Consider the following 25044-nt stretch of genomic DNA (forward strand, 5'->3'; position numbering starts at 1 on the left):
GGGAGGGTGAATTACAAGATACAAGAATTACCATAAACACTCAGGAATATAAACTAAACTACACAATCAGACTTGCAAGATTAACCATTTAGAAAAGCCAACCCAAATTTCGTAGCACCAAGCCAGGAAAGCAGAAGAGGCAAGAGAGGCTGAGGGAATGTATACGGAGTGTGGCAAGTGGAGTGGCAGATGCAGCGTTGCAGCTGGAATGACGCTGGCTGGCCTGATGTGGGTTTCAGCATGGTGATCCAACAGAGCCAAGGTGAATGGCATGAGAATGGTGATCCATGCAGCTGGCAGGTTGGTCTGGCAAGTGGAGCAGGCTGGGATAGCCATAAACTGAACACAGAGAAGCAAGGTTAGTGCCAAGAAGAAAAGCGAAACCAGAATTCAAAGAGCAGCTGGGTTTGGCTAACTGAGCATTATTCAACAATCTGGCAGCATGTCGTGGTCTAAGGCAGGCTTCTATGGTGCAAGGATGAAGAGCTGCTAGGTGGACCACTCCCCACTGCAAGTCTGCTCACATGCACTTGTACTCATTCGACACACACAACCACAGGAGGGAAAAGGGAAAGGAGGGGGAAAGGGAAGGCTGCCAACTAACTTCAGCTGGAGATGTAGGACATGACAGCAGAGACAGGGACCCTGACAACAAATGACTTTGTGATGCTAAATAATGTCTTTTCCTCGGAAACTTCTAGAAATTATTTGGATATTATTAGCAATGTATAAATGTTTCAAGAGACATGACCAGAAAGAGATAACTAACATTATGCTTTTGACCAAAGCTACTGAAAAGAAGTACCGTTACTCTCAGTAGGAACCACAAGTAAGTATCATTTGACTTCATTTGAGCCTGTTGCTTGCTGCACATTGCCTCAAACAAGATGTATGATTTGAAGACATTCACTGAGATTTTTGGAGTTTTACAGTTGACATTCTGCTAGATCTTTGGTCATTAGCTGGCCCCGTGCTGGAGTCTTTTATATGCCAGTAGGGGTGTCTACTTTTCAAAGTACAATGGTTAAGGTGTCAGTAAAAGTAAAATTGTCATTGAAAACATGCAGATTGAGGTGACTTCAAGAAGTCTTAATTTCGATTTAAAAATATAATATAATGTGTATATTAGCTTCCATGGCATGACTGAGAAAAAAATAAAACCTTCAAATGTGACACTATTTGACAAAGACAAAAAGTGTGTTGTGCCGCCCACATCTAATGCTAGTTAGTTGGCAGTTTTGCTTTCCTCCCGCTCCAAGGTGTGCATGTAGGAGGTGAACAGGTGCTGCTCATCAGCAGTCACATAAAGGTGGAGATGTTCAGCCATCACTACTCACCTCAGTACATAACCAGATGCCAACTACTACACTTCGCCGGACTGTCGAACGACCTCAGTTAGTAATCGGATCATTGTTCTGTCTAGCTCCAGAAACCTGGCTCTCGTTAACCGATTGCTTCCTCTGTTCTGCAGTTTGGACCTCCACCTGCTTTCCACCACCCTCCGGAACCTCCGTCTGTCTGTTCCCATTTGTGTCATCTGGATCATCAAGACTTTCACTACTCCCTGGCTATCTGCACCTGTCGCCATTCCTGCCACATGCCACCTCTGCCTGCCTTCCCCACTCTGTTTTCTGTCAGTCCTCATTTAAGTTCCCGGCTTGACCGCTGCATCCAGTTCAGTCAGTTTGTTTAGCGTAACTCTGGGTTTAGTCTGTTTTTGTAGCTTAGCCATCTGTTTAGGTTTGCGTTCTCGGCGTTTACTCTGCCACCCATTTTGTATTTAGGAAGTATTTTCCGAGCATTTGATCTCTGTCTAGTTTAGCCGTTTTGGCTTCCAGTCCTGTCTTTAGCTTCAGAGTTATTCCTTGACTAGCTTTCCTGTCCCTAGTCATACCTGGTGTAGGTTAGTAGAATTCATGTTTTTACTAGCAGTTTGGCCTTAGTAATTCTGTTTACCCCTAGAGGTCCCCCTTGTTTACTGAATCCTGTGCCTGATTCTGCATTACTGTTTCTGTGAATCGTTGTAAATGAGTCATTGTAAATATCAACTTGCCTGTTGTATCTTCGTTGCCTGCACTTAGGTCTCTGCTCAGCCACATAAAGTGAATAAAATATTCATTGGCTTAGAAACAAGGAATACCGCTTTATTTAATATTGTTTCAATGAATACATACATGTATAAATAAATGTTCCTAAGAAATAAATTAATATTTATTTTTTATGTAAATCCTTACATAAATCAGACAATAAATATATAATTTAATGTAATGATTAAATAACTTTTATTTAATAATGCTATATTTATTTATGGAGACTTATTTCATAATGTCACATGCATTTATTTTAAGGTACTTTTACTCCTTGAAGTCACATTTCATATTTTTTTCTCATATTCACCACTTCACTGTAAATTGTTCAGTGCATTATTTCCATCCATTTAATACATTGTTTTATGCATATTTTCAGTAGAAAATTATATGTTGATGTCTGTTGCATTTGTTACAAACTTTAACAGCAATATGTTCAGTATTGTAATTAAACAAAACCACTTAGGAGATTTAAACAGAATTTATAACTAATTACAAGAATATTTCAATGTTGGCTTTAACAAACCACATAAATAACAAAAATGTTTATGGAGACTGTCAACCTTAAACACTAACAACGAATATAAAGATGTTAGAGTCTGTGCTTTCCTTATATTCACTGATCAGGTATGACATTATGACCACCTGCCTAATATTGTGTCGGTCCCCTTTATGCTGCTAAAACTCCTCTGACCCACTGGGGCATGGATACAGGACCTCTGGGAATGTCCTGTGGCACTGCAATGGTGCCAGTGAATTCTGGGGCTCCTGTAGGTTGTAGGGTGGACTTACCTAGATCAGGCTTATCCTGGTCACATCCTACAGATGCTCAATAAGATTTGGATCTGGGAAGTGTGGAACCCAGGTGAACAGCTTAGCTCTGTCGTGTTTCCCGGGCCACTCCTGAGCAGTTTTTGCAGTGTGCAGGGGTGGATTGTCCTGCTAAGGGTGGCAACTGGCAATCAAGGACTGCGGTTGCCATGTCACTTGTTGTCATAGTTAGTGACACCATGCCACTATCTCGGAATGATACAGAAATCTTTAACAAATCCATGGATCCAGACTATAAGTGGCATCATTGCCAAAATCTAATGACGTGGTCCTTGTGTAATTTCTGACCTTCCTTGAAAATATCATCCAAATCCATAGTCTGTTTTTGAGTAATGTTGCGCACAGGAGGAATGACAGATTAACAGAAGGACAAACGCACACCAATCGTTACATAGCTCTGCCGCGTTCCGTGGCGGAGTAAAGATGATCAATGTTCCTCACTTCATCTGTCAGTGGTCGTAATGTTGTGGCTGATCGGTGTATGTCAGTCATTCTGTATATATGCCATTTAGCATTTAGCATCCTTTAGCATAAACATATAAGTGCAATCATAAACCTCAGCATTAACATATTTGCAGCCACACATCAAGCAACCAAGACAGGTTCTATCAAACACTCAACATGACAGCACATCAACAGTAACAAAGAACATTTGACATCACAATAACAACCACTGTTCCAGATTGTGAGAGCATTTGATGATCCAGTGATCAAATTATTTGGATCTTTTAAACAGGACATATCAAAATAAAAGTTTCAATCTACTTTCCACAGTATACTTCACTTCAAACTGTTGGGGTGCAATGTACATATTACATTTTAGCCTTAATCTAAAAGTACATTAAATTTGGAAACCTTCAAGAAAATAAGCATTTAATGATATGTGTTGTATTTATTTAAATATATATCAGATGATTTACGTATTTCACTATTTATTTCATAACCTTTTTTATTTTATAGGAACTTTTATTTATTTATTTCATATTGAATGAAACGGCGTTCCATAGTAAAGACAGGAAGTAACTGTCTGCCAGTGTTCTACACACCTCCATACAGCAGGTGGCAGTACTGAGATTTTAGGATGAATCTGTTCGCTAATCGCTAAAAGTTGTTAGCTGATCCTCGTCTGTGTGTCGGTTGTTTCCCTGAAAATACGGTCAGCCAAGCGCACACAGCATTTTACCGAATAGTGCTATTAAAGGACAGCAGCAGCTGACATGGACGGAGAAGCTGTGGTTACTGTTCGTCTGGTGAGGTCCTTCGAGCACAGGAACTTCAAGCCTGTTGTGTTTCACGGAGTCAGTTTAGACCAAACGGTGCAGGACTTCATAGAATTCGTCAGATGTGGTGAGCACATTTAGCAGTCAATGAAATTTAACGCACTTTGTATTGGCATGCATTTCCAAAGCTATCAGTTTGATAACCCAAGTGGTCGTGTATCAACACCACTGAATGATAAAAATGATTTTCCACGCGTTTCATTAGTTGGTCATCTGTTTCAGAAGTGACTTCACCCAGTAGGGTGAACAAATCATAAGCAAAAAATTAAAACAAAGTTCCTAAAGTACAACAAAAGTGAATACATCTGTGTGAAACACAAATTAGACAACTACTGATCCCTAAAACTATACTGACTACATCTGTGATTTTCAGTTAGCCTAACTGCATGAACATGGTTCTAAAATGAGCTGTGAACAGCAGAACTTCCTCAGCTTTGGACCAATGGGCTGTATCTTCTTGCATATCTGCATCATGACGCCACTTGGAAAAGAAGTGTCAAAGGAACTAAAAAATTTGATTGCTTGTCTTCATAAAGTTGGAAAAGGATCCAGGAAGATATGTGACTTACTAAGTATCAGCAGAAACAGTTGCAGCAGTTTCAGGAACTATAGAACAAACCATAGTATCAAAGCTGCAGCGGTCAACTTTTTCAAATGACAGAGATAACTGATGAATCACAGAGTTTCTGTGACTGTTCAGATAGTATGAAGGCTATAAACCTTTATGGCCGTAATCTGCAAAAAACACCTTTGCACTAGGGTAGAAATTTGCAAAATTACACTTTGTTGAATAACATGAAAAGAAGTGAATATTGGGAGCACATTACATGGTCAGCAGAGAACAAGATAAGGTCAGGACAACTGCAGTGGCTCGATAGTCCTTACATATGGGACTTTATGAGGTCAGAACATATTGTGAGATGATATTTATTGAGCAAAGCGAGTAATCAAGCAGAACACTTCTGAGGTATTTTAAAGAGAAAGATAGAACAACATCAGCAAAAACAGCTGAAAAAAATTGTCTCTGAAGAGTGACAGAACATCTCTTCAGAAATCGGGTGCCATCTATGCTAATGAGGATCGAGTCTGTCACCAAGAATAAAGGTGGACATAAGAAGTATTCAGAAAATTTAAGATATGAATCCCAGTGATCAACAGTGCACTAATTATTGTTGCATTGAATTTATACAGTGGGGCCCTTTCTATACAGTAAATCTAAACAGTTTTCAGTTTGACATTAAAGCAAATACCCCACTGGCAAATCCTAAGTAATGCAATTACTGAGAGCAATTAAAAAAACAAAGCATTCAATTAAATATTAATACTAGTAATCATTTGGCGGAATTGTAACTTTATTCAGATATTTGATAAATGGCTTGCAAGACTCATCAAAAGAGTCAACAAGGTCCTTGTTTCCACTTCAGTAGAATTAAACATCTAGCCAAGAGTGTTGTAGAGGCCAGAACCTGTTGCTTTGTCGAGGACAACTCTGAGACTTCCACTGGTAGAAAAACAAATAGAACTGTAATGGGATCAGGATCAGCTCTTATGATGAACACAGTACCTAGTGTGTCAAGTATTTGGTGCCAGAATATATGAATATGATATGCTAGTGACGACTTACACCTGTTATAAAGTGTCACTGCTACCTGGATAAATTTTTGCCAATCGGGCATTTGTGTAATGTACATTGCATACAAAGATTGTGGACAAAATCTTCTAAAGTCTTCTAAATGTTCCCTGTGCCAGCATAATGAGTTGATCAGTTTCCATCAGCAATGCAGGTGAGTAGTCACACACAGAATTACAGTTTAGTCTGTTGTTCCAATTAGGAGTATTTCCTCTGGGTGTATTAAATATCACCAGGATCAATACACATGTCTGTAAAGTGAGAGAGTTGTGCACATTTGTGCACAGAACAACAGAAATTATAAATTATCCTAGCATTCAGATGGAGTCTATCAGGATCTGATAGAGAGTTACACTGTGTACTTTACTTACACCCCAGACAGGTGAGCGGTCACACAGATTCACAGTTTATCAGCTGCTTTTAAATCAATTGTTCCATCTCATCGGTTCTCAGGTTAAGTCCTGGCCTGTCAATATCATTGTTTATCAAAAACTACACTGTTAATGTTTTAGACAGTTTCATAAGCTGCTTTTAGCTTAGATTTTGTCTTTTCATTGCATTATTATGCATTATACATTACTTGGTATATTGTCTAATTGTGGTGGATGTGTCTGAATGAAGCCTTGAGGAACATTAACATCAAAGTGACCTCTGTCTAAATGACAGAATGCTGTCACTTTAACAGATCAATGAAGTTACGGATCCCACATCTGAAAAGGGACATATTTCTAAAGATTCTCAGTCATCCAGGTCATAGTATACCTAATTATTAAAGCGAAGGCAACTGTACTTGCAGCTAATGTTTAATCAACAATGCAAAGGATTTACAGAATAAAGTCTTGATAAACACTACAATTTCTTCTAGATATTGCAACAAAACCAGGACTTCCACCTCCATTCAGGAAATATGCTTATGGTATGTATGTCTGTCTTGATTTTCACCAGTCGTGGGTTTTGTGAATACTCAGTTTTTCAAAGTAACTTACAATTAATGAAGTAATATACTGCTATGTCTGATTATGGAATCAGATATTGTACCTGCAGAAATCTGTCTGAGATGTTTTTAAAAGGCTATTAGGCCTGTAAGAGTTTTTACTAACACTTCATATATTCTTTGTATTTGTTTTTCATACTGTATGCAGTGTTAATTAATATTAAACTGTATTTATTCTGATATACTCGAATAGAAAGAGAGAGAGAGACAAAATAACATCTGCTTGTAAAGACTGGCAGCTAAGAGTGTATATGATGTAATGTATTAGAGGAAATTATGATTTGTTGTATGTGTTTTCACTATGTGGCATCTACCAAAACCCCTGCACTGCATCTGATTTCGTCGCTTTGTGCTTTCAGACAAAATGAAGATTATCCACCAAGCTCATGGAGCAAAGGTATCCATCTGTCACAATGCAAGGCCAGAAACAAGGCATGTGTCTGCAGGCCAAATGCACATAAAGAAATCAATTACAAACATGCAGAGGTATAAACGTGTCTCTAGTATGCAGCTTTTGTTGATGAAAATGGTATTTCAGTGGTCTATTGATAGACACCACTACGAGACACTTGCACAGGCAGAAAGGCAGGATAAAATCAGGTGGGATTACAGCAGGTACAGTAGTATTGTTTTATAGAAAAAATTAGCAACTCTTTTCATAATGAAACAAAACAGCATGGCACTCCCTAATATTGCCCAATATTGCATATGGCTGAAATGACTGCAGCAGAAATTAAGTAACCTAGAAGTGCACGTGGAGAGGGTAGTCCCCCCCAGTCATTGATTTAACCCCCAAAAGCTCTGTGTATCAAAGCTGCATATTTAGATTTTTTCCCCATGTAAATAATACATTAAAATGGCTTAGATATACACACTTGGACAAAATTGTTGGTACCCCTCGGTGAATGAAAGAAAAACCCACAATGGTCACAGAAATCATTTGGATCTGACAAAAGTAATAATAAGTAAAACTTCTATGAAAATTAACTAATGAAAATCAGATGTTGCTTTTGAACCGTGGTTTAACAGAATTATTTCAAGAAATAAACTCATGAAACAGGCCTGGACAAAAATGATGGTACCCCTAGAAAAGACTGAAAATAATGTGACCATAGGGACATGTTCAATCAAGGGGTGTCCTCTAATTAGCATCACAGAGTCTACAAACTTGTAATCAGTCAGTCGGCCTATTTACAGGGTTACAAGTAGTCACTGTGCTGTTTGGTGACATGGTGTGTACCACACTAAACATGGACCAGAGGAAGCAAAGGAGAGAGTTGTCTCAGGAGATTAGAAAGAGCATGTTAAAGATAAAAGCTATAAGACCATCTCCAAGCAGCTTGATGTTCCTCTGACTACAGTTGCACATATTATTCAGAAATTTAAGATTCATGGGACTGTAGCCAACCTCCCTAGACGTGGCCACAGGAGGAAAACTGATGACAAATGGAAGAGACAGATAATACGAATGGTAGCAAAAGAGCCCAGAACAACCTCTAAAGACATTAAAGGTGAACTCCAAGGTCAAGGTACATCAGTGTCAGATCGCACCATCCGTCGTCGTTTGAGCCAAAGTGGACTTCATGGGAGACGACCAAGGAGGACACTATTGTTGAAAACAAATCATAAAAAAGTCAGACTGGAATTTGCCAAACTGCATGTTGACAAGCCACAAAGCTTCTGGGAGAATGTCCTATGGACAGACAAGACAAAACTGGAACTTTTTGGCAAGGCACATCAGCTCTATGTTCACAGATGCAAAAATGAAGCATATCAAGAAAAGAACACTGTCCCTACTGTGAAACATGGAGGAGGCTCTGTTATGTTCTGGGGCTGCTTTGCTGCATCTGACACAGGGTGTCTTGAATCTGTGCAGGTACAATGAAATCTCATGACTATCAAGGTATTCTTGAGAGAAATGTGCTGCCCAGTGTCAGAAAGCTCGGTCTCAGTTGCAGGTCATGGGTCTTGCAACAGGACAATGAGCCAAAACACACAGCTAAAAACAGCCAAGAATGGCTAAGAGGAAAACATTAGACTATTCTGAAGTGGCCTTCTATGAGCCCTGATCTAAATCCTATTGAACATCTGTGGAAGGAGCTGAAACATGGCATCTGGAGAAGGAACCCTTCAAACCTGAGACAACTGGAGCAGTCTGCCCATGAGGAGTTGACCAGAATACCTGCTGAGAGGTGCAGAAGTCTCATTGACAGTTACAGAAATGGTTTGATTGCAGTGGTTGCCTCAAAAGGTTGTGTAACAAAATATTAAGTTAAGGGTACCATCATTTTTGTCCAGGCCTGTTTCAGGAGTTTATTTTTTAAAATAATTCTGTTGAACCACGGTTCAAAAGCAATGTCTGATTTTCACTGGTTAATTTTCATAGAATTTTTATTTATTACTACTTTTGTCAGATTCAAATTATTTCTGTGACCATTGTGGGTTTTTCTTTCATTAACCGAGGAGTACCAACAATTTTGTCCATGTGTGTAAATGTTGGAATGACTGGATTGAGTTTATCAGCCCATATAGATCAGATTTTAAATGTACTATGACGCCCCTTGTTCTCTGCTACACAGTTCTTTTGTTTGTTTGTTCTGTTTGTTTCTTTTCTTGGTATGTATGCATTTGTTTTTTTCTTATTTCTACATGCTCATTCCATCTGTTTGTTTACAAAAGTGAAAAACAGTTTGCAGTTTATGTAAGAAATTGTGCATCTGCTGAGTTTCTTTATGGAATAAAAAGAGAATTTCCCAAAAAATAAAATAAAGTAAAATATTTCACCCATAATTCTTACTGTACCGTTTTACTGCAGTAAAGGCAGAACAGATGACAAAAATGCCTAACATGCTGAACTGGTGCTCTGTCAGTTGATTCTGAGCTGTTGATTTAGGGTTTAATTTGCACCTTCAAAGGATGTACAGCTGTGGCTGCCGTTGCACACTGAATGACTGAGCTGGAGGGTGATGTTGCTGTTATTCAGACACAGAAACATGAAATGTTTTATTTAGGGCCCAACCGATACGGATTTTTTGAGGCCGATTCCGATATTTGGCAGAAAAAAGTTCTGATAACCAATTAATCGATCCATTTAAAAAATATATAACGAATTAAAAAAACTTGTTTGGTCCCTTAACGCTTACAACAACAAAGATATGAATTACAGGCAGAACATTTTACTGTTTTCCAATACTTTGTCCTTTAGTATTTGTTCAACTTTACAATAGAAAGGAATTTTCAAGTACAAAAACATGCAATAGATATTAAACCTCTCGGAAATTATATAACCTAAAAAAAGAGTCAATCTATAAGTGAGTTATGAAATACATCTTGTCTTGCACTTCTTGTTAGAGGTAGGTTATAGTCCAGGTAGAAAAAGTTGTAAACAGGTAGTTGTGAGAATTAAGCAACAAAAACACTACAGAAGCATTCTTTTCACAAGCCTCCTTTATTTTTCTAATCTACGACTATCAAGAACAAAGAACTTTCAAGTACAAATTAATGTGCAAACCTTCAGTACATATCTGCAAAATAAAATAATCTTAGTTAAAATGTAAATGTATAGATGAACTATGAAGTCTTTCTTGTCACATCTGCCTTTCAGTCCTCGGGTCCTTATTAGTGCAATCAGAAGTAGGTTTTAGTGCAGGTAGAACAACGTTTCCTTCAATAAAGGAAATCATGGTTTTAAAAAATACATTTTGTGTTTTCTTGGGTTGTCTTTGTCTGACATTAAAATTTGTTTGACTTTACAAGTGCCACATGTTGTGATGAATATCAGCTGCATACATATACATTAGAGCATGAACCACCAGTTCATACCATTGATCCTGGATTAGGATAAATGTGCCAAGGATAAGCCGAATTTAGAATTCTGGGTGTCTGAAATGAGCTGCAAATCATCTGTATGATAACAAGTTCACCACTTGGGTTTTCACAACATTACAATCTCATATCATCGTGACTGTATGTTTCATAATTATTTGAAAAAAGCTTTTTTTTTTCTTTTTTTTTTTTTTTTAAATCTAAAATTTCAATTTACATGGTTATTTTTTCAGACAAATGAGCTGGTGATGAGTTTGGATGATGATGACAAACTCATTCTGCAAGATGACCAAACCCTTAGAACTGCTGGTGTTGGTAAGAGTTTGCAGTTGTTGTCCATTAAGAAGTCACTGACCTAAACCTTACTTAATTTAACTCAAACTTTCACAAATCCACTTAGAAAACATAGGAAAAACAAGCTACTTCTGCTTCTGTAACTTCTATGTTTTTCGTTTAGAATCAAAGACATTCAGTGATCTGTACTTCTATGGATGCCTAGCAGACAGGAACTACTAATTACGAGTTAATGTGCACTTTTAATATAGCTACTTTTTAAAAAAATTATACAAATATAGACTTAAGATTTTTCCTGCATCGGTGCTATAGGCAATCACTGCAGCATCACATTAACATCCAAATGACCACAAAGACTCATTTATTTGCACAATGTTTGTGCTAGAAAACCAAACATTTTGCTTCTTCTATATTTATAAGAATTGCTTTTCTTGCACAATGTACTAATGAAAGAGACCACTATGGAACCATCTGGAGATTATGCTGTCATAATGGTTTATGCTTAAACTTTGCTTTAACAATTGATTTCTCAAATTGTGCAAGCGCATGTATTTTTTGTATGCACAAAGGATTTGAAATTATTTTTTAATATGATTGCAGCTTTACAGAAGTGCAATGTACCTGAGAACTTTTCCTTTTTTCTTACAACTATAATAAAGTTGTCAGTTTTCCAGACAGGTAATTTCTTAACAGTACATGTAAATGACTTGATGTAAACAGGAGTAACGGTGCAGCTGTTTTGTGCATTTAATGAGGTCTTTCATAAACATGATCTGGGACTTAAAGTTAGTAAAGTGTAGCTCATCTTCTTCTTTATTTTAAGCATTGTTAAACTTGATTATCATGTCTGTCTCCTTACTGCTCTAGTTTGCTGCTTCCAGGTGCTGAAAGATGCTGCTCTGGTTGCTACAGCTGTCACGACACAGGACAAGTTTATTGGAGACACTGTGCTTTTTTTAATGTTTTATTTCTGAACACTGATGCTCTAACAGCAAAATTTTCGTTCCCATCCATTCTGTGGCAGCACACTGTGCAGTAAATGCAAAATGTTTGATGTGTTGTCACATCCCAGTTTTTCCCAAAAGTTGAGAATTTACTTGTGGTGTTGGGTGGCGCAGTGGGACAAAGGTTCATGCAAAACGAATGCAGTTCAGAGGTATAGAGGGTAACCCCGGGTGCTTTCTGAAGCTTGAATGTACACGTTCCATTAACACATAACATCACATGAGAAGCCACTAGTCCCTCAATTACTGAAGCTCACATCATTAACACTGGTGTGTGGCCAACACATTAGTTTGAAAAGAGTAAAATAAGACATTCTAATGTCAGATTTTCATAAGCTAGAGCCCACAGGTCAAAACTGTTATGTTCACAGCTCATTATATATCCATGTTCATGCACTTGGATTAATTTGAAATTACTCAATTTTGTTTTAGCAATCACAGGTGTATTTGCTTATCTTTGCATTGTATTTTAAATATAGTCTTTCTAAAGTGTTGTGTTTTATATGAAGGGCTCATTCAAAGCTAATTAAAACATGATTCATAGTTACAGGTGTTCATACGTTAATGAAAACATAATTATGAATACTATTTTTATATTTCTGACCAAAGAGCCCTCTATATTTCTGACATTAGTCCAAGAATACAGTAATAATATAAGTTAATGTAAGTCCATTAAAAATAATGTCCAAATAATGCATCTGTGAATTAGATTAACATTAAGAGCTTAATAAGTGCTGCTGGTAGTTAAGTTTGATCACACTGTTAACTGTAACATATTTGTGTTTGCCTTTTCAGCCAATGAAACAGAAGTGGCCTTCTTCAGAGAAGAAGATTACAGACTCTACAGGGCAAACCCAAAAACAGCCTGGTGACCACAGAATTTATTTAATAGCAGAGGATATCCTTAATGGACAGAAGTCAAAGGTTAAGCAAGCTAGGAACAAAAAAAAAAAACCTCATGGTGCCATCATGTTTGAATTGTTAATTTTTCCATTTGAGGGGTTGTTTTTTGTTTTGTTTTTTTTAATGTTGAAGCTGATCCACCAGATGAGTATACCTTTTTTAATTTCTATTTCAATTGTCTTTCTTATGTTAATTTTAATCATGGACATTAATTTATTGTTAATGTTTGAAAATATGTTGAATAAAATTTTGTATCAGCTGAACTTTTGAATGTTGTGTTTTTTGTTATTTTAATAATGGGTATAACAAAGTAGTATTTGATACAATGTATTAAATATCACTAGGTGTTAATCAATACAGCACTCTTGCTCTTTTGCCCTGATCCAATCATCCATCCATCCATCCATCCATCTTCTACCGCTGGTCCGGGTCGGGTCGCGGGGGCAGCAGCTTTAGGAGGGAAGCCCAGACCTCCCTCTCCCCGGCCACATCATCTAGCTCCTCCCAGGGGACCCCAAGGCGTTCCCAGGCCAGCTGGGAGACATAGTCTCTCCAGCGTGTCCTGGGTCTTCCCCGGGGCCTCCTCCCAGTGGGACGTGCCCTAAACACCTCACCGGGGAGGCGTCCGGGGGGCATCCTAATTAGATGCCCGAGCCACCTCATCTGGCTCCTCTCTATGCGGAGGAGCAGCGGCTCTACTCTGAGATCCTCCCGGATGGCTGAGCTTCTCACCCTATCTCTAAGGGAGAGCCCAGCCACCCTGTGGAGGAAACTCATTTCAGCCGCTTGTACCCGCGATCTTGTTCTTTCGGTCACTACCCAAAGCTCGTGACCATAGGTGAGGGTAGGAACGTAGATCGACCGGTAAATTGAGAGCTTCGCCTTTCGGCTCAGCTCCCTCTTTACCACGACGGACCTGTACAGCGCCCGCATTACTGCGGAGGCCGTAGCAATCCGCCGGTCGATCTCTCGCTCCATCCTTCCCTCACTCGTGAACAAGACCCCGAGGTACTTAAACTCCTCCACTTGGGGCAGGACCTCATCCCTGACCCGGAGAGTGCACTCCACCCTTTTCCGGCTGAGGACCATGGACTCGGATTTGGAGGTGCTGATCCTCATCCCAACCGCTTCACACTCGGCTAGCGAACCGATCCAGTGAGAGTTGGAGGTCCTGGCATGATGAAGCCAACAGGACCACATCATCCGCGAAAAGCAGTGACGGAATCCTGAGGTCACCAAACCGGACCCCCTCAACACCCTGGCTGCGCCTAGATATTCTGTCCATAAAAATTATGAACAGAATCGGTGACAAAGGGCAGCCCTGGCGGAGTCCAACTCTCACTGGAAACGAGTTCGACTTATTGCCAGAGATGCGGACCAAGCTCTGGCACCGGTCATACAGGGAACGGACAGCCTGTATTAGGTGGTCCGTTACCCCGTACTCCCGGAGCACTCCCCAGAGGGTTCCCCGAGGGACACGGTCGAAAGCCTTCTCCAGATCCACAAAACACATGTGGACTGGTTGGGCAAACTCCCATGCACCCTCAAGGACCCTGCTGAGGGTGTAGAGCTGGTCCACAGTTCCACGGCCGGGACGAAAACCACATTGCTCCTCCTGAATCCGAGGTTCGACTATCCGGCGGACCCTCCTCTCCAGTACCCCTGAATAGACCTTCCTGGGGAGGCTGAGGAGTGTGATCCCCCTATAGTTGGAACACACCCTCCGGTCCCCCTTTTTGAAAAGAGGGACCACCACCCCCGTCTGCCAATCCAGAGGCACTGCCCCCGATGTCCACGCGATGTTGCAGAGGCGTGTCAACCAGGACAGCCCCACAACATCCAGGGCCTTGAGGAACTCCGGGCGGATCTCATCCACCCCCGGGGCCCTGCCACCAAGGAGCTTTTTAACTACCTCGGCGACTTCGACCCCAGAGATGGGAGAATCCACCCCCGAGACCCCAGGCCCCGCTTCTGAATCAGAAGGCGTGTCGGTGGGATTGAGGAGGTCTTCGAAGTACTCCCCCCACCGATTCACAACGTCCCGAGTTGAGGTCAGCAGTGCACCATCCCCACTATACACAGTGTTGACAGTGCACCGCTTTCCCCCCCTGAGACGCCGGATGGTGGACCAGAATCTCTTCGAAGCCGTCCGGACCTGTTTGTCTTGGGTGACCCTACCAGGGGCATAAAGCCCCGGACAACATAGCTCCTGGGATCATTGGGACACGCAAACCCCTCCACCACGATAAGGTCGCAGCCCCCGGGAGAGGGTGATCCAATCACTCCTCTGAAAAACCTTGGGGTGACCTTTAACAGCACCTTAAAATTTGAAAGTTCAGCTCAAAGTAGCATTTCTTAGCCAAGCTGAAGGCCAGTCTCTCCTCTTATACGTTGAAAACATTATTGAGGACATTATTACAACTTGGTTAGGCTTTTAATTCTCTGCATTTGGATGCAGAGCAGTCACCTCTTCAGTGTCTGTAGCTGGTACACAGTTCAGCTGCTTGTCTTCTAATGGGAAAAAGACACTGTGATCACATTAAACCAGTAATGTTACTTCTCCTATTCCTGTCTTTCAGTATTAATTTTATGATGTTATCACAAAAAACAATCATGCAATTTGATTATTTCATACATTATAAGTCTTCTGGGAAAATGTCAAAATCTGCTGGGTCAAAAATATACAAACATCAACTTGAGTTACCAGTTTTGGTGATGATGTAGAAAGCTGTGGTAATCAAATTGTCTTAATTTCCTCTTCTTGTGAGTGATTATGATTGACTACAGCTGATGACTCCTCTGAGCCAATTTCAATAGGGCACATTTGACAAACGTACTACACTCTAAACACTAAGAAAGTCTGAGAAGAAAGATTTGAAAAAGCAAATCAATGACTTGACCAAGTCAGGAAAGTTGCTTGAAGCCATTTCGAAGTAGCTAGAGATTCTAAAATCAACTGTGCAAACAATTGTTCATGAATAAAGTGCATGTCACAGTTTTGTCACTGCCACAGTCAGATAGGATGTGAGATATCTGTTGTAAAACACATGCTTGAAATATTTGAAGTAGTTCAATGAAGGCACAGTTACTTTGTTAGTGTTGTTTGTAAAGACCTCCTGAAATGCCACATATGTTCCGCAACTTTCAAAGATCGTGCATCACCAGAAGCACAATCACAAATTTTTTTCAAGCTGCCCTTCAAAGTTCTGGGAACAAGCTAGAAACAAAAACTGGCCCAACTGTAAAAGAAAATGCTCAGAGATTCCCTCTTTGTGGACTGAGCACTGCAGAGAAAGAGTTCAAACTGGCATCTCTGAGGGAGAAAGAGGAGCAGAAGGGGAGGGTCATAAGCAGAGACTTGAGGATGACACAGCAGTAGACTGTTCTGCCTGACAGTATCTCTGCTCAGAAACACACTTCAGGCCTCACTGTGTCATGAAAAAGCCACTATTACTTTTATAACCTTAAAATAAATCATAAAACAGCACTGCTGCCTTTTGTGTGCGTATACAGGTGCATCTCATATAATTAGAATAAGGTTCAATATTTTCAACAGACATTGCTCAAAGTGATTAACACCTTATGGTAGGAAAACATGCACAATTAAAAGGAATGACTGCAGACTTGAAAGAATGATCAGTGAAGCCAGAACATCCAGAGCCATCACGCACAGAAATGCAGGACCATGCAGAGACCTTTGGAGGGGCAGGTGCTCAAAGTTAAAAGGGGGCACATAGAGCACAAATTTGAAACACCATACAGAAACATACCTTACAATATAACTAGCTGAATTGTAGCAACCCATATTCATAAAAGATGTAATATGGAATCACAACGTACCATATCACTGTCCACACCTCATATCTTTGTTAGGGGGCAGTCTGTTTGACCTGATGGGGTACATTGAACAGCTTCTGTTGAGGGGTTGATGAGGAGGCTGCTGATGATGATATCGCCGGAGGTGGGCTGTATTGATCTGAGAATGTAAACACTAAAAAGAGCATGGGAGAGATAGTAGCTGATTCAACAAGTGTTATGTAATCATGACAAGATGCAAAGATAACTAACACTGAAAATGGCTGACTGTGACCTGCCATACTGCTGATTGTTTGTAGGAGACTCCTGCTGAGAGGCTGCAGCCAAGGCTGACTGTTTGAACTAAACAGAACAAGTTGCTCATTCGTAAACTGAAAGGGGAACCTTAATGGGGGGACCAGAATAAAGGAGAGGTAGAGGTACAGCCTATATCCACACAGCCATAATTCAAGCTGTGCATTAATTTAGGACATAGGAAGATAATGTATGAAGTTGAATTTAAATCACCATTAGACACTGGAGTGTTGAACTGTGGATACTATTCCCGGAGTCCTTGCTTTTAAGTTTTAAATAAAATTTGAGGACAAAAATGGGACACCTCTTTTGATTTCACAGCTTTATTTTTGTTTTGTAACCTCAGTAAAACGGAATGCAGCCAATCGTTTTGACACAAACATGACTTAAACATGAAATGTTTCATCCTGTATTTATTAACAGACATGTATTCATATTGTGTAAACTGAAAGGGGAACATTTATAATGGGAGAAAGAGAATAGAGGAGGGGTGTTTGTGTGTGTCTGTGTCTAGCTGTGTCTCTCTGCATATATACAAATTCTATAATCAAGTACTGATATGTTTAAATGAGAGGTCGAGAAAATCACAATTCAAATTCTTGTAATTATTATTGTTATTGTTATATTTATATTGTAATTAGGGATGCACCGATACCACTTTTTTCCAAAACGAGTAGTGTACAAGTACTTGCATTTGAGTACTCACCGATACCAAGTACTTACGCCATTACACATAAAGTTACTTTGATTTTTTATTTTTCCACAGATATCGTCTGTTATTTGAACAATATTCCTCAGTACGTTTTTCTTGTACATGGGTGACTGTCACAAGTTTCACTGCAGTACTAACAAAATTTAACAAAATTGTCATATACTGACATTCAAGATTAGTGCTTTTATAAACATGGCACTGCAACACATACTGTAAGATTTCAGTAAAACTTTGTCATATACTGAGTGCTGACATTTAACAAAAGTGCTTTAAACATAGCACTGCCACACATATCACCAAAAAACCTGAGTGCAAAATTGTCACTTTCTGTGTCTGTGTTTTTAACAGCTTTGCCACATATTTAACTTCAAAACTTACTCAAAATATTCATTCAAGAACCAACATAAAACTGTGGCTGAGTATCTCAAGTGATCAACATGTCATCACAACATCTGACTGTGATGATTAAACATATTTTGTGTAAGTGAGGGGCAGGTTCTTTTTGATAAAAAGAAACTTCTCTACATTTTCAATTGTGAGTCTGTTGCGTTTTTCATCAACGATGTAGGACACTGAGCTGAACAGCAGTTCACTGTCCATGCTGCTGCATGGGGCTGACGGGTATCTCTTTGACATTTGAGCCAGAATTGGAAATCGCACTCTGTGAACTCCCCAGTATTGTAGAGGGTTTTCCTCTTGAGCAGTAGTGGTCTCTCCAAGATATGTCTCTAACTGAATGACAGCTCCCACTGGTGCAAGGCCCGGTGATGTTGATTTCCACTCACCTGCTATCTCATCAAACAAACAGTCCAGACTGCTGCTGGCTTGCACCTTACGAAGCTTTCTGACTGGTGGCTCTCCAAGATCCGCCTGCTTGTCTGCCTCTCCTGTGCACATCCTCCGCAGCTCCAGCATCAGCATCTCCTTGGCCTCTGTAGCAGTGTCAGTGTTTGAGAAAAAGCGATCTTTGTACCTAAAAAAGCAGTAATAATAATTTAGCTGGTTGAAAGAGACACACAAAGACAGGCAGGCAGACAGACAGACACAGACAGACAGACACACACACACACACACTTTACCTCGGATTGAGAAGAGTTGCGATGCAGTACATTGGGTTTGTTTCCCCGTCACTGAGGCGTCTCTTGACGGCTGCAGCCAAAGTCTCCTTCATGGCTTTAATGCCATGGTCCTCATCCGTTTCATTGGTCAGAAGTCTCATAAGCAAGGTCACAGCAGGAATGACATCAGATGCAAGTGAATCACCTGAGCTCATTTTTCGGGTTAGTTCCTCAAACAGAGAAAGCACAGACAAAGTTTTCTCAAAAAGTGACCACTGATGAGCAGTGACGATGAGGTTGTCAGGAAGCTCGTACTCTGATCCAAATATTCCGAGAGCCCGCTTCTGCTCAATGAGAGATTGAAGCATGTAATAAGTGCTGTTCCAGCGGGTCAGGATATCCTGCTGGAGTCTTTTAACGGGCTGGTTGAGTTGCACTTGTATGTCCTCCAGTTGAGAGTAGGCTAAAGCGGAGTGTTTAAAATGTCCCACGATTTTTCGTCCCACTGCCACTGCATCAGCTACACTTCTCTGAGCCAGCAGCCCCTCGTTTACAGCCAGCTGAAGGGTATGTGCGACACACGGGAGGCTCGGAAGCTCCGCATCACTCATAGCTTTCACCATGTTCTTCGCATTATCTCGTAGCACAACACGGACTGCACTTATATTAATGCCCCACATCTGAAGCATAACATCAAACTCATCTGCAATGGCTTGGCCAGTGTGCGAACCTCTGAATAGTTTTGCATGCAGTATGGCCTTCTGCAGCTTAAAATCATCGTCGATCCACTGTGCAGTCAGGCTGATGAGAGACATTGGGCTGACGCTGCTGCTCCAAATGTCCGTGGTGAAGCTTAAAGTTTTAACATCATGCAACAGGTTGTGGATGTGTTTTTTCACGAAGTCGTGCAGCTTCGGTAGCACCGTGTCTGTGATATGGGTACGGCTAGGAATCTCATACCTCGGCTCCAGTATGCAGAGAAGACGCCGGAATCCCAAATTATCGACCAGGGACAGTGGCTGGTCATCCAGGGCAATATACTCGGCAAGAGTATCTGTGATTTTGACCGCACGTGGGTTGTCTCTGGACATTTTCTCCCACTTAGCCAGCGTCTGCTGCAAAGTTGGTTGTCTTTTGTCGGTGTCACGAGCGAACTCCTTATATTCTGCGTCGTGTTTCGATTTCAAATGTTTAATTAAGTTGCTTGTGTTGTAAGCGGTAGATTTAGCTCCTCCTCTGGAGACTTTTGCTGGACATAATTTGCATTCTGCTTTGTTTTTGTCGCTCTCATTCACTCGAAAATAGTTCCACACTGCTGACATGACTCGTCGCTGCCAGACTGTATATAAAGATAGTCGCTGCCCGCCTTGCAGCCAAGTGTGTCGGTGCCTTAAGTGTATCGGTGTCGTGGTATCGATGGCCATTTTATGAGTACGAGTACGAGTACTTATGCCTCGTATCGGATCGATACTCGATACCGGTATCGGGATCGTTGCATCCCTAATTGTAATAGTCCAAAAGTATGTGAATATGCATGCACATTTGTGAAATAACATAACCTATACCTCATCAAAACACTGCAGCTCACTGACAGTAAAATGATACATCTCTCTAATGCACTTTGACAACAGAAACATACAGAAACAAAAAGAAGCCTGGCGTACTTTTTCCCCTCAGCACGCTGTGTGGTTAACTAATGGCTATAACTGATGAGAGTTGTGTGCAGAGTCAGACGCACACACAGGATGCTCCCTTCATTTCGTCTGTCATCTTTCAAGAATACACTGTGCACAAACGAATACCATTGCAAAACCTCCTCACCGGACCATCAGTTGTTGAAGTCCTCCCCGGAGTCTTCGGTTTCTAGACTAGCAGCACTAGTGCTTAGCTACAGGGCACGTCTGAGCACCTCAGGGCAGTGAGTGAGGGACATCTAAGTAGATCATGTGACCAACAGAGGGTAGCTCTGAATTATAATTATTTTTGTTTAATTTATTATTTTGGGCCACACAGACTTTCACACACACGCTCAAAAAAAAAAAAAAAAACTTTGACAAAAGGGCACTTTGGGCATTAAGGGGCAAAGGGGCAGGTGCTCCAGCACCCTCCGCCCTCTGCACTTCATGATGCTGGCTGGCTGCCAGCCAGCATCATGCTGTAATTCGGACACTCTCTGTTAGTTCCCTATGCTTCACCATTTTGAACAGGAGTGAGGAATTTCAAACTGACCTTGCAGTGTGCCAAGGGGCATTGTCTTGTTGGAAAACCCAGTCATTCGAGGCAGGAAAGAGTTTTCCAGCTAATGGAAGAAGACTGTTTTCAAGAGTAGCCCTGTATACGACCTGGTTCATTTGCCCTTCACACAATTGCATTTGGCCTGTTCCATCTATACTGAAACAACCCCAGATCGCCACTGATCCACCCCCATGTTTTACTGTAGGGGCAAGACAGTCTGGTTTGTAGGCTTCTCCAGGCTTCGTCCTAACCAGTAAGATGCCGGAGTGGGCATCAACTGAAAATTGGATTCATCACTGAAGAGAACTCTAGCCCAATCATCAACAGTCCATCCTTGTGATCCCCAACAAAGAGTAACCAGGCTTTCCTCTGCCTTTCATTGATGAATGGCTTCTTCTGTGCCCTGTATGACTTCAGACCAGCTTCAAGAAGTCGGTTTCCAACTGTCCTTGCCAAACAAGTCGCATTTTTCGACAGTTTCCACTCATTTTTAAGGTCCCTGGAGGCCTCACGACGATTCCTCACACAGGAACAGATGAGTGTGCAGTCATCTCGTGGGGTAGAAAGATGTTTCCTGCCACGACCAGCTAGCAATTTGGTAGTACTGTGTTCAGCTTGTTTTTTCTTGGTGTAATGAACGGCTGTCTTGGAGATCTTCAGTTTTTTCACTACCTGTCCCTTACTCATACCAATTTCCAGCAGTGCCAAGATGGCTGCCTTTGTGGCTTTACATAATTCTTTTGTTTTAGGCATTATGTGAGAGCTGACGACTTCTGAGTTGTGCTATGGCTTGAAGGTAAGCAGGAAACCACTCTAGGCCTTTGCATGTGCAATGCTGCTTATTACATGAAATGACCTCTTATATACCCTGGGAATACAGTTAAGCGTAAGCATGTCAAATAGGCCATAAAGTATTATGTAAATCAGCTGCATTTTTTGTCATGTTCATTGTATTCTTCACTAATATGCCTTTAGTGGTACCAGGCATTGAAATGAACAAGACATTGAAGAAAACAAGGGTGGTCTAATGATTTTTTCCATGACTGTATATTGCCAGCTCCACCAACCAGCTAAAGAAAGGTATGGCCCTGCTGGAGCTGGAGATGGAGATGGAGATGGAGCTGGAGCTGCACCATCCTATCTTCAAATTCAGATCAGGTTGCCAAGCCCAGGCAGCACTCTGGAGGGGCATAAAGAGGAGCTCCGAGCTCAACCAGCTGAAGAGAGACAACCAGATCTCAATATCTCACCTCAAAGAAAATACAGGAGCCATATTTCATTTTGTTCTTGTTTTTGTAACTGCCCACCTGAGACCCCAGGGGGCTGTATTTCTTTTACCTGAGGCCTTGGGTCAAGTCAGGTTATTTAGTTGATGGTATGATTTGGTTCAGGTGTGTGGATGGAAACAGGCAGAGGTTAAAGATGGTAGTAAAAACCTCTGCCAGCTGGTCTGCACAGCTCCTCAGGACCCTCCCCTAGATACCATCAGGACCAGCAGCCTTTGACGGGTTTCACACTCCGGAGCACCCTCCTGACCTCCTCTGTGCTCAAAGTGAGGGCCAGGTTGTCAGCAGGTAGCAGCATAGAGGCATCCTCCTCCTCATTTGCTTCAAATCTAGCAAATAATTGGTTTAGCTCCTACGCTAGGTTTGTGCTGCTGTTGGTGGTGGAAGCATTAGAGCTGTTTAAGGTCACGAATGCCCTGCCAAACATGTCGGGGATTCCCCTCCGTGAAGTGCCCCTCGATCTTCCTTGCATATGCTATTTCCACCTGCTTAATGCCCTTTTTCTGGTTGGATCTGGCTGACCTGAAAGCAGAGTCCCCATCCCTCAGCAGCTGTTTCACCTCATTGTTCTTCCACTGTTTTTTATTTGGATAATGTCTGACCTTCTTCTCCACTGTGACTTCATCCATGCATGTTTTAATACAAAACAGAATAGTGTATAGTCTGTTAAATCCTCCTGTACGAAGGTGTCCCAGTTTGTTGTGTGGAAGCAGTCCTGGAGCTGTGGGATAGCATTTTCAGACAAAATCCATGCAAGTCTCATCTCAGGCATTGTTCTTTGTATGAGAGGTCTGTATGCTGGGGTGAGAAACAGGGACAGATGATCTGATTGTCCGAGGTGGGGGAGAGGGGAGATTTTATTTTTATTTTTACTTTGTCCTTGATGTTGTTATAAACCTTATATATGTTATATTTAATTTTACTATTATTTTTTCCTCTTTGTTCCTCTTTCTATAGTTTCTTTATTTTTTATTATTCTCTTCCATATTCCTAGGGTGACACCAACAGCTGAAACCAAATTCCTTGTATGTTGTGTATGTACTTGGCCATTAAAGCTGATTCTGATTTTGATCACTTTTCTGTGTTTGGTCTAGGCAAGAGGAAAAGGGGCCACAGCAAATTAGACCTTTCAAGCGTACCTGTGGAGATGCAGGCTGAGGAGGAGCGGAGCCATGCCCAGCGTGATGAGAACATAGAGTTGCTCCTCAGCGAGGCTCGTGAGGCAAGAGAGAATGAAGCGGCCTTGCAAAGGGAGGAGATGGCCCAGAATGCTGACTTCAACCAGGCATTCCTGGGTGTGCTGGGGCAGCTGGTCCTGGGTGTGCTGGGGCAGCTAGTCCTGGGTGTGCTGTGGCAGCTAGTCCTGGGTGTGCTGGGGCAGGCAGTGCTGGGTGTGCTGGGGCAGGCAGTGCTGGCTGTGCTGGGGCAGCTGATGCAGGCAATGGGCAGCTGGCGAGTGAGCGAGTCTACCTTCCAGAGACTTGAGATTTAATTGTATATAGTTTTACTTTTAGCCCTCCACTGTAGGAGAGGCCCACCATAATTTGTACTTTTCACATTGTAAATAGTTTTGATTTTGCTGCTGATTAATAAACAATTTTGTGACTTATGTGATTGCATCATAACTTTACATTTTGTCTGTTAAGACACTGGTGAGAAAAGCGTCAACAGTCTGAACCAAACAATTCTGTGTGCTACTAGCATCTGCATTCCCTAATAACGTATTTGTGTTTAATGGGATTTAACATGTTTTAACACAAACTACTTTATGGTTCATAATTCCGTTGACTGAATTACATAAAAGCAATACTGATTTATCAAACTTGAATATTCTCAGAACAGCTGTTTTAACGTTTTTGCCTTAAATTTCTCATTTAATCTTGCTAACCTTCACAAATAAAACAAACAATAACGTAGACACAACTGCAAAAGGTACAAAAGTTTATTGTCAGAATTACATTCAACAAAACAATAGCGGTCTGGGGACCGAAAAACAGAAATATAACAAGAAAAATAACTTTTAACTTTTGCATGACACGTACTGCATCAGTGCATCCTGTACATCTCTGCCCTCCTCCTCTACACCTTGTGCCACTGCAGGCTCATGTGCTGCTGCTTCAGGTAAATCCCATGAAGTCTCATAAGAGAGCATCTGAAACACATACACAGCATACATATTTTAATAGTGATAAATTACAGGGTTGTACAAGGGACTGATATACGATAACTGTACTGAACTAGCATTAGCTTACCCTTGTCAGTGGCGTGCACAGACATTTTGGGGGGCAGGTGCTCAGTGGAAAAAAAGGGCCACTGAACCACTCGCTGCCTTAATATAACAGTGTGAGATTTGAAAAAATAAAAAAATCAGGAACACATATCTGTAATGGCATTTATTTTAACATCTTAATACTAATACACAAAGGGTCAATAAAACATTGTACCGTAACATTGTAAATGACATCATAATGAAACAAATGACCTTTAGAAAAGTGAGTGAGTTGTGTGAGCATTATCCTCTCCTGCTTTAAAAGAGCATCCTCCTTGGTGCCATGTCTTTGAAAATTCTGATGACCTCACTGTGGTTTATCTGGATGCCTTTCTTTATGGCAAGCAGGAGAAGGTCAGAGTGTTCTTCTCCACATAGACTTCTTAGTGTGTGTTTGATGATTTTCAGTTTTGAAAATGATTTCTCCACAGAAGCAGTTGTCACTGGCAATGTTGCATATATCTGTATCCTGACATTAGGTTACAACAAGACAGAAAGCTACTTTTTCTTTTTGTCATTTAGCAAA

General features: G+C 41.1%; 1 protein-coding gene across 1 annotated transcript; it reads left to right on the forward strand.

Annotated features, from left to right (window-relative positions):
• The first annotated feature begins 4004 nt into the window (after positions 1–4004).
• Positions 4005–13111, forward strand: c11h2orf76 (chromosome 11 C2orf76 homolog). The gene is made up of 5 exons (XM_023298933.3): positions 4005–4265; positions 6694–6744; positions 7182–7219; positions 10881–10962; positions 12741–13111. The coding sequence occupies exons 1-5, from the start codon at positions 4136–4138 to the stop codon at positions 12815–12817; spliced, it is 378 nt and encodes a 125-aa protein (XP_023154701.1). The 5' UTR covers positions 4005–4135; the 3' UTR covers positions 12818–13111.
• The last annotated feature ends 11933 nt before the right edge of the window (positions 13112–25044 follow it).

Source organism: Amphiprion ocellaris, chromosome 11 (genome assembly GCF_022539595.1).
Source record: "Amphiprion ocellaris isolate individual 3 ecotype Okinawa chromosome 11, ASM2253959v1, whole genome shotgun sequence".
NCBI lineage: Eukaryota > Metazoa > Chordata > Actinopteri > Pomacentridae > Amphiprion > Amphiprion ocellaris.

Bases quoted from the DNA above. Each gene is read 5' to 3' on its own strand.
- c11h2orf76 (XM_023298933.3), top strand. From the start codon at position 4,136: ATGGACGGAGAAGCTGTGGTTACTGTTCGTCTGGTGAGGTCCTTCGAG. The intron at 4,266-6,693 runs GTGAGCACATTT...AATTTCTTCTAG, and splicing joins CATAGAATTCGTCAGATGTG to ATATTGCAACAAAACCAGGA. The intron at 6,745-7,181 runs GTATGTATGTCT...TTGTGCTTTCAG, and splicing joins ATTCAGGAAATATGCTTATG to ACAAAATGAAGATTATCCAC.